The sequence below is a fragment of the Onychomys torridus genome, chromosome 7, assembly GCF_903995425.1.
Source record: "Onychomys torridus chromosome 7, mOncTor1.1, whole genome shotgun sequence".
NCBI lineage: Eukaryota > Metazoa > Chordata > Mammalia > Rodentia > Cricetidae > Onychomys > Onychomys torridus.
In genome coordinates, this window is record NC_050449.1 from 46,915,238 (window position 1) to 46,930,517 (window position 15,280).

A 15,280-nucleotide genomic window follows, 5' to 3' on the forward strand; every position below is an offset into this window, starting at 1 on the left:
GGAAGTCTTTCCATCTTGGGATTTCTCCAGTGACTGTCATCAGTGTTTTATAAATTACATAGTAGAGGTCTGTCACCAGAGCCTCAGTTGAATTTGTTCAAGGTATTTTATTTATTTTATAACTACTGTGAATGGATTTGCCTTCAGTTTCCTTTACAGAAGGTTTGTTAGTACCAGGATGGAACTCAGCCTGCATGTAGTCATTTTTGGCTTGGTTTACCTGGACCTAAGAAAGAAAATGACACCCCGGATCCCACTGCAAACTAGTGAATCTCAAAATGAGAAGCTTAAGAACAAAGCAAGGCATTCCTATCCTCTCTATCCTCAGCAAGGTAAACTACTACTTAACATAAAGGGACAGACATGTCCAAATACAATTAACAGTGATTTAAATACCTCTCATCAACAGATTGTCCTATTCTGGGAAAAGAAATGTGATTTTTATATACAGCTGAATACTATTTAGCCATAAAAAGAATAAAACCATGTCACCTATCATCTGTGGCAAAATGGATCTAGAGAGCATCATGCAAAACTAGTAGTGTATTCTTTCTGTCACATGGAAACAAAAGTCCCAGAAGTACAAAAATAACTATGTGTTATCAAAAGAAGGCATGAGGTGGGTGTGGGGGACAAGAAATGAAGAGAATGAAGAACAGACATGATCAGTAAATTTATATACACACATAATCGATATGCCTTAGCAACAGAAAAGAACAATGTACTGTATATTTCCAAAAGCCTGAAAGGGCTGTGAAGACTTTTACCATAAAGAAACTATATACCTGGGGCTGGAGAAATGGCCTAGTGGTTGACTGACTGCTTTTTCAGAAGACCCAGGTCTGATTCCCAGCACTGACATGGATGGTGGCTCACAGCTATCTAACTTCAGTTCTAGGGAGTCTACTGCCATCTTCCGGTACAAGTGGTACACATACACAAATGCAGGCAAAAGACCCACAGACATAAAAACAAATACCCTCAGAAGAAACACTTGACCTGACTCAACATTACAGCATATACACAGATCAATACATCCCATTCTTATGAGTACATTTTAGGCTTTTAAACAATTTAAAAAAAAACTCTCATAAAACATATAATAACTTATTTCATGTGCTTAAATTGAATTACTGGAATTGATGGCATATATTGTCAATCCATTTCTGGTTTTATACCTAAAAGAACTAAGGACAGAGTCATGAAAATATGAAAATACCTACCCATGTGTACTATGATAGCACCCTACTGTTGGGGTAAAATGCCCGAAGTTAACATCTTTAAGACTCCTTCCTGTTGGGTTCTGTAATGAGACTTCATCAAGCCAGGGAGCAAGTTGTCTTGTTCAAAGACAGAGAGCAGCTACATAAATCGGCTCCAGGTCCTATTTTATGATTTCAGAGATCATACTCTGTCCCTCCCCTGACAACTCCCTTGACTGGTCCACCTCCTATCGGTTGGTTCCACCACCTCTCAAGTGTTGAAAGTGTATGGATGACTTAATCTTAGAAAACCTAACAATGTGAGTGAGCGCCATAGTAACATGCTCAGAAAAATGGTCCTTTTCATTAAGTTCAGTAACTGTTAACTCACCTCAAAACTTCACAGCAGCCCATGGACGAGAAGGAATTTCTTTAACATGAAAAGTGGCACAGATGCCTCATTAAAACCCCACAGGAAACAGAAAATGGGAAGACCCTAACACTTGAGCATTAGCTGTGAGCCACAGGACTGTTCAAACATGACTCCTTCTATCTTCCATTATCAGTGTGGCAATCAGAGGCTGCAGCCAAGAGTAAAGGAAGATAAAGCCACAAAACAGTATTATATCTGGGAGGAAAAAATAATCATTCATAGCAGATATGATCACCTAAAACAGCAGTTCTCAACCTGTGGGTTGTGATCCCTTGGGGGGTGGGGACGACTGAATGACCCTTTCACAGGGGTCACTTAAGACTATTGGAAATCACAGATCTACATTACAGTTCATAACTACAGCAAAACTATAGTTATGAAGTAGCAACAAAAATAATTTTATGGTTGGGAAACCACAACCACATGAGAACTGTATTAGGAAACTTGAGAACCATGGGGCTAAAAGAACTAACGTTAAGTTTCTAGAATGAATAAGAGTTTTCACCTTAGTCACTGGATAAAATTTCAGTGGAGAGTAACTTAAATTCCAAATACTAGTAAGAGACTGAAGAGATACCCTATGAAAACCATGAAAGTACCTAGGAAGAAATGAAATAAAAGTATGCAAGATCTCCAAAACAAAAAAAAAAGAACTGAGTAACTTTTAGGAAGGTCTAGCAATGAAAGTCCTTACAGGAAAGATTTAACCATCAGTGAAACCAGTGATGACAATGAACGGTAAGTGACAGGGGATTAGGTTAGCAAAGACGTCATGTGGCCAAGACAGAAGCAGAAACATTTCCAATATACCATGGCTATCCAGCAGAGGAGACCACACCAAATGTGAAAAACTTTGTGTCCCGAGCTGTTATAAATGGAGACAATGCCATTTTATACCTAACAGAATAAAATATTTTTAAAGATGTATTTATTTATTATGTATACAGCATGTGTCCCTGAACGCCAGAAGAGGGTACCAGATCTCATTACAGATGGTTGTGAGCCACCATGTGGTTGCTGGAAATTGAACTCAGGACCTCTGGAAGAACAGTCAGTGCTCTTAACCTCTGAGCCATCTTCTCCAGCCCAATACTTTTTAGTTTCAAAATATAAGCAAGGCAAAAGTTCCCAGGTTTAGAACTTCTGCTTTTAAACAATATACTAGTAAATGTACACTTACTTCTGCTGTACTGGATGTTCACATATCTTGTTAGAGCAAAGTATGGGGCTTTTATTCCAAGGAATAATTCCATTATATGAGATCTTTACCAATCCTGAACCCAATCTTTCTGGACACTTTGACTATACTGTATACAAAATTCATTTTGTCAGAAGCTTCACAGAAACATGAAACTCTCCATAGGAATGAATTTATTTTAAAAAACATCACATCTAGGATATTAGCATTGTTATTTGACATATCCTGGTACAACTTAAGTTTCTTAGATTTCAGAAATCATTCAGAGATCATTTTCTAAGCCAAAGCAAACAGCATTAGTCAATGGCCTTCCTGTAGTGACAGACTGGGCGCTAATAATGGCACCCAACGTGTTGGCAAGAGTTTCCACCTAAAACCTGAGAAAAAAGATTCTAAAACCGGAGCTAAAAACAGCTTCCTAGTTGTCTCTCTCAAGTTAGTGGCAGCCTGCCGGTTTGAGCTACTAACTATGGCGGGTTCCTGGCGTGTGCATCTGACCTGCAGTGTGGTGGGAATGAGGAGTCTACAAATGGCACTTTACTCTGCTGCATGGTGGATTTAGCCTTTGCTAATTAAAAAAAAAAAGTTTTCTGGGCTATGCGCTGCTTTGATAGAACTGTTTCTCATAGTTGATGGTACACATGACTCCAGACCCAGAGCTGGCGGTAAACTGTATCATTGCCATGTTGGGAAGCAGAGGTGGGCGGAGCCAGCAGCCACAGCAGCGTTTCAGTCTTACAAAGATGGATATTACACAAAGAATCTGGTTTGTGTTGTCTTTGGGATTTTTTAACTACAGAAAAAGATTTGATTGTAAAAGCTGTTGAGTTAAACAAATATGTAAATTTTAAAGGTAACTTGACTTCAAAATTTGGATATAAGGATATTTTGCTTTGGAAAAGAGTCTCTGCTTTTGTTTCCACAGAAAGCTAGAGGCTGTGGATTTGTTCCAGATTAAGATACATCAGGTTGGATCAGCCAAGACCACCTGAAAGGTCTCCGATGACACCATGGTCCAGATAATCCAACATCCAGAATAGTTTCAAGGCAACTGGCTCAGAGGTTTACCCTCACAGACTACTCCGTAATCCTAAAATTTTCTTTGTGTCCCCACTAGATACAGTGCCCCCCTCCAGCAGGAAGTAGTAAGAAAAACTACACCCAAATTCCCAAAATTATCAAGCTGGCTTTAGAGATGCAATTGGCTCACTCCTTCTCTAAACCCAGGCATATTGCTAAAAGAAAAGGTTAAGAGATTCTTATGTCCCAAATTAGAAGAGCCCTCTGGTGTGGGACAGAATAAAATCAATATTTTTATTCAAATCAGGTTATTAATGTGATATCTTTCTAAAGAAAAAAGGGGACATGATATAGATATAATAGGATGAAAGGGTAGATTAATGAACTTACTTTTAAAGAGCAACAATTTGTTTGAAATGTTTTACATTGGTATAGATTTTAGTTTATTGATACAAACTCAGTTAATTTTGTTATACTGTGTGTATATTTCTACTCTGTTTAAGGTATTATGTTTGTACAGCTCATTTAAAATTGTAATGGATAATTAAAAAATAGATTAATAATTAGTCATCTGTGATAATCATACTTGTAGCTATGTTAGTTAAGTCTTCTAGGTATACATAGAGATATTTCAGATAGACAGGTAATCTTCAAACACTTCAAAGATCTACAGAATATGGCATTTAAAGTATTTTTAAAAATGTAGACTTTCTGGAAAGTGAGACATGTCTGCTCCTGGCAGCACTGATTTATTTCAGAGAGGAGGATGGACATTGAAGATATATAGAGTTTATCTTCACCTTGGCAAAAATAGCCATTTGGGCAAGAAACTGTTCTTGCCTGGACTGCTTGATCAACTGGACATGCAGGACTCATAGGAAGGTGACCACTGAACTCTGCTTGACAAAATGGTCCTTCAAGACCTGCTTAGAAGAGGAAACTGCCAGACATTCTACAGGACACTAAAAGAAGTGACCAAGAAACTCTAGCCCTGTGGGCTGAAGACAGATGCCCCAACTTTACAAAGGAAAATTAGGTGACTGTCCAGGCTGCCAGCTGTCTCTGTCTACCCTGCAAGACTCCCGAAAGTTGCTTGCATCCTTCTCCCCTTTCTCAGGTAATATTATATTCTTCTGAGGTCTTTGATGTAGTTGAAGCTAGATAGTTACAATTTTCCTTAGTTATGATAAAAGATAAGTTAGATATAAAACCTTAGACTCACAAATATTAGATAGGATATCTTCCTTAATATTGAAACTGTAATTCTTGCTTGATAATTGTTTTATTATATGTAGTTTTACTATGTTAAAGTTAAAACCTTCCTTTTAAAAAAAAGTGGGGGGGCAAGTGCTATGGATGATTCATTGGTAAATAAAACAGTGATTGGTCAGAAGCCAGGCAGGAAGTAGAGGCGGGACCAAGAGAGAGGAGAATGAGAAGGCAGGAGGGAACACTGCAGCGGCAGCCAGGACAAGGAAGGTGTAAGGTACCAGTAAGCCACGAGCCACGTGGCAAAGTATAGATTAATAGAAATGGGCTAAATATAAGAGTAAGAGCTAGACAATGGTAGACCTGAGCTAATGGCCAAGCAGTTTAAATAAGTGTCTGTGTGTTTATTTTATAAGTGGGTTGTTGGACTAACGGCTTGGTGGGGGCTGGAGAGAAGGTCTGGACTGGACCCATCATGCCTGGACTCTGAATTCCGAGTGCGGACATCCCTGCTCACTGTTGTCTCACTACAACTAGCCTATGCCTGGCACATACAACACTTAAGTATTTCATAAAATGGACACATACTTGCATAATTAACATAAACTTGTATAGTTCTTTATTAAAATGTTTTATGACATTCAGGTAACAATGTAACAATTACATTTAATAGCACTAAACAAATCTATATGAAAAACAATTTCATTAAGGTGCAATTGAAACACTTGAAATGGCACTTTTCTCTATTTATACTGGCCTTCTACTTATAAAAATGGTTATTATAAACCTTAAAGTGCTCAAAGCTCATCCTTTTTGCTTTTGTTCCTTTTAGCATATTTAAATTTGTGATGGATTTCTAGGTGCACATTTTTTCCCCATGTTAAGTGAACACTATGACCTTAGAGTTGTGGCCTGATGCCTCCCTCACTCTAGACACATCAGCGCCTAACTTCCTTTTCTAGCAGCCTCTCTAGTTGCTTTTCACTAACTTCTAACTGACCCATGAACACCAGACTCTTTTTACTAAAAGCTCTTCAATAGAAGAGATTGCTTACATGAATCTCATGTGTAATGTCTTCTGGCCTCTCACACAAGTAACCTTCTCCAACCTTCACTTTCTCTGGTATAAAACGGATACCATCACCAATATCACAGGCTTTTGCTGTAAGAATCAGAGGTGCTACTGTCAGGTACTGGCATAAAGGAAATACCTGACTTTTAATACCTGTAAATCTAACCTCATTGGCTCCTGGTAACTGCCCATCTTACTCCTGTCAAAAATACTTTTTTTCTTTTCTTTCTTTCTTTTTTGTTTTGTTTTGTTTGTTTGTTTGTTTGTTTTTCGAGACAGGGTTTCTCTGTGTATCTTTGCGCCTCTCCTGAAACTCACTCTGTAGACCAGGCTGGCCTCAAACTCACAGAGATCTGCCTGCCTCTGCCTCCTGAGTGCTGGGATTAAAGGCATGCATTACCTCACCCTGGCTTGAAATCAGAACATTTCTTAAGTACAGGTTTAGTCAGTGTCCCCTCCTAAAAATGCTGAGGACCAGAGCTGCTTCTAGTTTGGGATATTTTCAGATTGTGGAGCATTTGTGCAGACTATAAACTAAGACTAATCTAAACCTAATCTGAACCTCTGAAATGTGCCCAATATGTCAGAAAATTTTGGACACCAGAATATCTCATGTTTTGGATTTTGGAATTAAGGATGTTCAACCTATACTACTTTACTCCCCACCCCCTTCAATCTGCAATTCTGGTCTTAAACTTGGGGCCTCATACAGGTTGGGCACATGTTCTACACTGAGTCACACTCTAGCCCAACATTTATTTAGTGTGAGTCATAATTTTAACACCTACCCTTTCTACAGTATTATTATTTTGTTACGTACGTGTGTGTGTGTGTGTGTGTGTGTGTGTGTGTGTGTGTGTCCCAGTCCAGCACACACACACACAGAGTGACTACTCCACTCAGAGCAGAAGTTATGAACTTGTCCTAATGCACACCGAAACTCACTCTGCTGTCCCCACTGGTTGCAGTTCACTGTGAGCCTCTGATCCACTGAAAACAATACAAGCATGATCTTAAGGGTCAACATTTATCCTAGCAGATCTTGAATAACTATTACTTCTAACATATGAGAGCAGAAATATCAATTTTGGGTGGTAATGAATCAAATAGAAAACTGGTTCAAAAGCAGTTATTAGCTTAAATAATCCTATTCAAATATGGTGGCTGAGATGTAATTTCTGAAGTCTGAGTTTAAGAGTAACTCCTGCGCTGAAGGTCACACCCAAGCTTTCCATCCTGGGAAAAGTCGGCTGAGTTTTTTGGGGTCCATGGCCTGCTGGATAAGCAAGTTCACCTGTCCACCCACACTGAGCACGGTGCTTTCTTCCACGCCCTTCAGCTTCTCCTGCAACCTCATCAAAACACGTTCAGCTACTTTGTTGAAACTCTGGTCAGTATCACTGAGGATAAAAACATGAAGATTACAATGAGGTACAACAACAGTTAAGGGCTTGGGAATAATGAAATCTAAGTAACTAACAATAGGTCCCTCCTAAAATCTCCCACCTAAGACTTCGTTTGCATTCCTGATCTTCTGCGTTGGGGGTAGAATGGAGATCAGTCTCATCTTCTGGCCTCTGCTGCAAATACAAAGCTTTTAGAGGATTCATAGTCCAGTCAAAGAGTGGATCGTACAAAAGGACCTAGGCAGAAAAAATAAATGATGTGAATTTTGATTACATAGTTAAAATCAATAGCAACCATATCACAAAGTGACACGAGTCACAAGCAGCTGATGGAGGAGCCGACTCAGAGATGAGGAAGCTTTCTGAAGTATATGCTCCAAGGTTCTCGTCCCAGCCCAAGTTTACTCTTCCTCCAGGGTCAGTTGTCAGGCTGGATGACACCGACCTAGTTGGAGGAGACTTGTCACTGTGGTTTTTACTCCCTTCTCTTCCCAGGTCTATTTAATGTTCCCCATGGAGTTTTAGCACCATCAAAACTAACATTTTGACCACCAAACAAACCCACTACCCACTCTAGTGGCTTTTTTTCTATCTATTAGAGTCCAAGCTGGGTAAATTTAGTAAAAGAATGTAATTTATTCGACAGCCAACTGCCCTGCAGTGTGTAAACACAGACATTTCTTATTTTCATTCTTTTTTTTTTTTTTTTTTTTTAAGTCAGGCTTATGCAATCTTAGTAGTAAGTGGAATGCTTGGGTACAGAGGCAAACGACTCAGCAGGCCAGGCCAACATCACAGGACCACAATCCTTTCTGACCGTCACCTTCACTGGGTTTCTTCAGCATCTACCTACATGCTGGGACTGTACTAGATCAGCAGTATCAAAAACTTTTCATTTTGTAAGGCTGCCTTGGGTGTCCTTCAGGGCTACTGATAAACAATGGAGGGACTAACTTCGAAAGTGTGACCTCAGGACTGGGAGCCAAGATGCTACTGCACTGCCCTAGAGCAGGAGACAGCAATGGTGACTGGGAGACTCTTCTTCAGTATTAGAAAAGCCATACCAAATGACTCTCAGAAATCTGGACTGATTTACCAGGGGCAACACAGAACTTTGTGTGTCTGTGAGGGGTGGGTACATTCCAAAACGATACAGGTACTGTAAGTGGAGACAGAAATCATTTCTCAGGTGCAATACTCTAACACAGACCACGGTGACAAACTGTTGACTGAATCTTCTAGAGGACACGGCTTCTCCTTATTATCTATCACAGTCTTCACAGTGCCAGTGAAACGTAAATGGCTCTCAATCCTGCCTGCCCAGGAGTGATTTACAAAACACACATGCCCCTTCTTCATCCCTAGAAATCTGGTTTGAACTCAGTTAACATCTACTCTTTAGAAGCAGAACAGATGGTACCTGTCTGCAGCCAGGCCTGTACTCTACTTCCTGTATTTCCCTGTGCAGGAAACAGCTGAGTTTTTCTCTCATACATCCTTACCAGGTTTGTAATGACTGCCAGAGACCCACAATTCTCACTTGGGTAGAATTAAGGTCAAAAGCACAGGAAGTATGACTTTCTTCCCACTCTGACCTGGGTCTACAAGAAATGCATGAAATGATGAACCTGATTTAAACGTGTATGTTCTGCAGGCCACAGGTCCATTCAGATGAGCTGTCTCAAAGCTAAACAGCAAATGCACTGCAGGAGCCTCAACAGCAAAACCTCATTCTTCAGTTATGCTTGCCACTAACAATGCTGGCACTGATTTGCATCAAAATTAGCTCTGAAATTTGTAGGGAGACTGATACATACTACTGACTTCTCTTCATGGAAACCAATCTCAAAAATCTCATATGGAATACACTGGTATGTGTATGTGCATACGTGTGTGGGTGTCACTGGAGACCAGAGGTTGATGTCAGGTGTTTTCTTCAATCATTTTTCTACTCATTTTTTGAGACAGTGTCTATCACTGAATCGGAAACCCACCAATTTGGCTATACTGGCTGGCTAGTGAGTCCCAAAGATCCTCCCATCTCTACCTCCCCAGTGCCAGATAATAAGTATGCACCATTAGTTTTTACATGGGTTCTGGGGATCCAAAATCAGGCCCCATGCTTGTGTGGCAAACACTTTACCAACTGAGTCATCTACTCAGCCAAAGTGGGATGTCTAAGATGTCAAAGTGCTCATTTATTCTTTAAAAATTGGAGATTACTTAACAATGCAATAATATTCCAAGAAATGTGAGGGGACTAGAACCATTTCTAACCCCAAATTTTGTGATGTGTGAATATGCCCACTGTGCCCCTTTCTGCTGCTTCCCAGAACCAATCTACATGAAATGCATGCAGCATTGCTCTTCAAATGAGTGACATCCTAACAAGGCAGGCTGACTGGCAAAGGAGTCCAGATGTCCTTATGTTGGGGAATATTATTCTAAGGTGTGTTATTTTTTTTTAATGTTGCATTTGTTTAACTTGGTGAAGCTGTGTTACTGTGCCTGTCTAAAACACCTGATGGTCTAAAATAAAGAGCTGAATGGCCAATAGCAAGGCAGGAGAAAGGATAGGTGGGGCTGACAGGCAGAGAGAATAAACAGAGGAGAAATCTGGGAGAAAAGAAGTAGCCAGAGGAGGAGGAAGACTCCAGGGGCCGGCCACCCAGCTACACAGCAAGCCACAGAGTAAGAAAGGTATACAGGAATAGAAAAGATAAAGCCCAGAGGCAAAAGGTAGCATGTGGTGGGTACTGTGTTCCCTGAAATATTGTGTGTTCCCCAAAATAAACATATCTGTGGTCAGAGAACAGACAGCCACTAGAACAAAGCCAAAAATGGTGGCTAGAAAATGGGAAGAGCAAGCTATAACAGAAGTTGGGTGGTGCTGCTGGTACACACCTTTAATCCCAGCACTTGGGAGGCAGAGCCAGCCGGATCTCTGAGTTCAAGGCCACTTTAGAAACAGCTAAGCATGGTGACCCACGCCTTTAATCCCAGAAACCCAACCTTTAATCCCAGGGAGTGGAGGCAGAAAGAGAAAGGTATATAAGGCGTGAGGACCAGGAACTGAGGAGTAAAACATGTAGTTAGTTAAGCATTTGGTTGGTTAAGCGTTCAGGCTCTGGAGCAACACAGTTCAGCTGAGATTCATGTGGATGAGGACTCAGGGTTTCCAGTCTGAGGAAACAAGACCAGCTGAGGAACTGGCGAGGTGAGGTAACTGTGGCTTGCTCTGCTTCTCTGATCTTCCAGCATTCACCCCCAATAACTGGCCTCAGGTTTGATTTTATTAATAAGAAATTTTAAGATTCATGGTACAGTAGCAGGATAATTTAAAGTTAAGGAAAGCTGGCAAGAAACAAATCACGCTAATGCCAGGCATTCATAAGTAAGAATATGTCTCTGTGTGTGATTTATTTGGGAGCTGGCTGGTGGGCCCCCCAAAAAGAGTAAAAACCAACAACAACATCCTTATGCATACTTTACCTCTACAATGGTTAGGAGAGTTTCCTGAGAACTGCGCATAACTTCCATGGTTTTCTCACAGCATCTGCAAGGTGAAATACATTACAAACATGGATTCTGTAGCACACCAATATTTCAATCCATCTTTGCCTACACACACTTATGTATACATATGTAGATGATCCTTGCAATTCCCAAAATTTTATTTCAAAGAGCTGACCAGTTGGCAAAGATAGCATTTAAGAGATGTTCCAGGGGTTGGGGATTTAGCTCAAAGGTAGAGGGCTTGCCTAGCAAGCGCAAGGCCCTGGGTTTGATCCTCAGCTAAAAAAAAAAACAAAAAAAAAAACAAAACATGTTCCAGAAAGTAAGATACATACCAATACATGTGTGTATGTTTCATAAGCTCAGCACTTATTTTTTAAAAAAGACACTACTACTATGAAATACTTTGTCTTGATTACTGAGGCAAGTATTAATTTACTTACACAAGCTGAGACTATGGACATTTACTGGAAAAACTACAAGAAACGGCAAAATCTTTGGCTTGTAGTTCTTTCAGACAAAACTATCATTTCTTGAGTTCAAATTGGAGATCTCCATCGGGTCCCTCCCCATTGAAGACAGGGAGGAAGAACTGTAGGTGCCAGAGGGGTTGAGGACACCAGGAGAACATGGCCCACAGAATCAATGACACAGGACTCAAAGGGGCGCAGAGAGACTGAAGCAGCAATCACGGAGCCTGCATGAGTCTGTGCTAGGTCCTCTGTATATATGTTATGGCTGTTAGATTGGTAGTTTTATGGGACTCCCGACAATGGTCATGGGGATGTCTCTGACTCTTCTGCCTGCTCTTGGGACCCTTTTCCTCCTACTGGGTTGCCTTGCCCAGCTCTGATACGAGGGTTTGTGCCCAGTCTTATTGCATCTTGTTATGCCATATTTGGTTGACATCCCTGGGAGGTCTGCTTTTTTCTGAAGCAGGGGAAGAGTGCATCTGGGGGAGAGGGGAGATGGGAGTGTGTGGCTAGGAGAAGTAGAGGGAGGGGAAACTGAGGTCAGGATGTATTGTATGAGAGAAGAATGAAAACAAAACCAAAAAACTATCATCTCTTTAATACCCCCAACAATGAGCACCAAGAAAACAGCAAAACAAAGCATGTCAGCTAAGGGCCTCTACCAGAGGAGGTTAGGTATGCTGACCTCATGTCCCAGGTGGTTGGAAAGAACTATTACTGCCTGTACCAAGGGTTTTTTCCCTCAGTACTGTAAAGCACTGGGATGTGATTCTACCACTGAATCCCATCATCTATATACATTTTATTAGCTGAATAATTTTGATAGCAAAAATTATCTGCCTTCCCTCCCTTACCTTCTGAAGACACCTTCCACACCAGTGATGCCCATGCCATCCACGATATCTCTGCTGAGTCTAAAGGGAACTGTTTCTGGAGTGGGAAGGATTTTACCCTGCTCAAAAGCCACTCCTAAAATCAAAGAGATATGAAGCAAGAAAGTGTGATGGGCTCATACACTGTCTCCGTAAGTACATGTTAACTTTGTAAAGGCAGCAAATAATCTATCACTCACATTCTATTAGTACTAGAAGATTATTCTATTTTTGCTTTCCCTGCCTACATCTCACCTCCATCACCTATGAGAACCACTTCAAATACAAAAGAACAGCTACTTGACATTAAAGGATGATTTTAAAAACTGGACAGCTAGAATGTTTAAAATGTTAAAGACTCGAGTATTAAGTGTTTTTATATATTTTAAATAAAGTTTTGGGATACAAACTCACACGCTTATTTTGAGGTAATTACAGATCCACATGCAATTCTAAGAAATAATGCACAAGGATCACCCTACATACCTTCTACAGTCTTTCTCTCAATAGTAGAAAACCATGGTACAGTATCATAGCCAGGACTATGGACACTAGTACAGCCAAGATATATACCATTCCATCACCAAGAGATCCTTTATACAGCCCTTTTATAGCCACACTTACGTTCCTCACACGGTCTGTCAATCCCTACACCTGTCCCCATTCATCTGACAACCATTCATTTGCTTATTTTTATAATTTTGACATATCAAATGGATATACAAGTGAAATCACACAGTGCACAGCTTTCTAGGATGGGGTTTCTGCACTAGGCAGACACTTGCATCCACTCTACCCCTGTAGTAGTTAATACCGGGCTTTATTATGGTCTTCATGTAGTATTTCCCTCCAGTGGCTTGGAAGCTGCCTCTTGGGCTGAAGAGATGGCTCAGCGGCTAAGATACCTCTTCCTCATGTTTTGGAGACTGTTTTGGTTTTTGTTTTGTTTTGAGATGGGCTCTCATTTCATAGCTCGGACTGGTCTGCAACTCCCTATATAGCCTAAGTTGTCCTTGAACTCATAGCAATCCTCCTGCCTCAGCCTTAAGTATTAGGATTACAGTCATGGGCCACCAAGTCCACTCTGGTTTAGATTTTCAGTAACTAGCATTCTCAAAGCTCCCGTCTTCAGTGTGAGGTCAGGATTTCCTCCAGCCCAGTGACTTCAGCCACCTCTATTGCGGAGAGTGTGACTCACCATTACATCGAAACTCTTTTATATTGATCTCCCACTGCTTTCCAGAAATCTCACTAACGTTTTGAAATAATGTGCAAAACTTATCATTTTCTTATTTTTTTTTTTTTTTTATGAAACCTGCTATATTCCTTTGTTAGATGCTTTCGATGTCTGGAAATCCTCTCCCACTCTGCATAACTAACTTCAATGGTCCAACCTAGAACTCATGTCTTCAAATCCAATCTCCTGGTCACCACAACTCTAGTCCAAGCCTTCATTCATCATTTCGTTTTTATTTTCTCTATTATTATAATTATCACTATTATTTTCTCTCTTAACTTCCTGGTCCAAATTGCTTAGAAAGTTACCTAAAATTCAAACATGACTGTCTCTTGGTTAAATATTTGTTCACGTCCCACCGTTTAACAGATTAAAAGTCAAAACGCTTTAGCCTGTCCGTTTAACCACCCCCACTCTCTCTCAAGCTACTTCATTACAGGCAAAGTTCCCTCTAGCAATACTCAGGCCAGCTCTGCATTATTACCCCTCCCCCACTGCCAGGTTCCCACCGCCTCACTCACTCTTCCTTCTTTTCTTGAGCTGCCATCTCTTACAGTGAGATTTACTCATTGTCGTAGGTGGAGATAGCTGCTCCGCTCGCCACAAGTGCTTATGCTTAAGAAAAAAATCTTGTTATATATTTCTGTGGCTATGTCTGCCTTCCTCATATTTGTAATATGCTGATAGGCAAACAGTCCCTGATGACTACATATTAATGAGAGACACATACCGTTTAATACTCACCCAAATCTATGTGTACGAGTTCTGCTGACTGCTCATTTATCAAGATATTCTGTACATGTCTATCACCAAGTCCAAGGATGTAACCAACTAGGGAAAAAACAACCACCATGTGAAATCTCTAACATACATCCAACCATAATCTGAACTCGTACCATTGACTCTATGCAATTTTAAGTAGTTCAGACTTTAAAGCTATTTAAAGGACATTATAAAGTAAGTAGTATGTAGAGTTTAAGTTAAATCTAGCCAGATATTTTAATGTACATTACATTTTACAAATACATGTGCTGATAAAAATATTTTCTCTTTGTTAAAAAGCACAGACTTTTCTCTGAAATTAGTGTGGTTAAAGCTGGAGACCCTGATTTACCTGGGCAAGTACAATACAAACTTTTATTAAGTGTTCTTACAAAACAAGAGATGCAGTGATGAGTAATTTCATCATTCGACAGTGACACTTTCCTCTGCTTAATGAACTATGCTGATCAGAAACTACTTTATTTCACCAGGTGCTTGTGCAGGCATGACTGCATTTCTGTTTTTAGGACAGATAAATGTCATATCTTAAAACACCTTTAACCTGATGAGAGACACCATACAGTGTTACAGAAAAATCACTGGGTAGAGAATAAGGATGCCCCGTACCTGGCTGGTCCTACTGTTAACTGAGCATGCTTTCTTGTTTATAAACCAAATCACTTTAATCCAATTAGTGATTTTCAAGGCAGAAGAAGTTCCCATAAGTACTGGGGAGCTTGCCTAAACATATATATCCTGTCATTCTAAGTACAGTACAAAAGTGGCAGAAGAAACTGTCTTTTTTGCAAATTAACATGAGACAGTTTCTACATCTCTATTAGTTCTCATATTCTAGGATTTTTTAAACTGATTTATGTAG

The 15,280-nt window shown here is 40.2% G+C and overlaps 1 protein-coding gene across 2 annotated transcripts in view; it reads right to left on the reverse strand.

The window, feature by feature from the left end:
- Positions 1-6,483: 6,483 nt before the first annotated feature.
- The window catches only part of Atm (ATM serine/threonine kinase), a 113,076-nt gene continuing 104,279 nt past the window's right edge, over positions 6,484-15,280 (reverse strand). For both annotated transcript variants that reach the window (XM_036192817.1, XM_036192816.1), the window contains exons 59-63: positions 14,383-14,469; positions 12,384-12,498; positions 11,033-11,096; positions 7,641-7,777; positions 6,484-7,534 (exon numbers count right to left, since the gene is read on the reverse strand). In XM_036192817.1, coding sequence (XP_036048710.1) covers positions 7,351-7,534; positions 7,641-7,777; positions 11,033-11,096; positions 12,384-12,498; positions 14,383-14,469 — 587 coding nt within the window. In that variant the 3' untranslated portion in view covers positions 6,484-7,350. The remainder of the gene's footprint in view (positions 7,535-7,640; positions 7,778-11,032; positions 11,097-12,383; positions 12,499-14,382; positions 14,470-15,280) is intronic.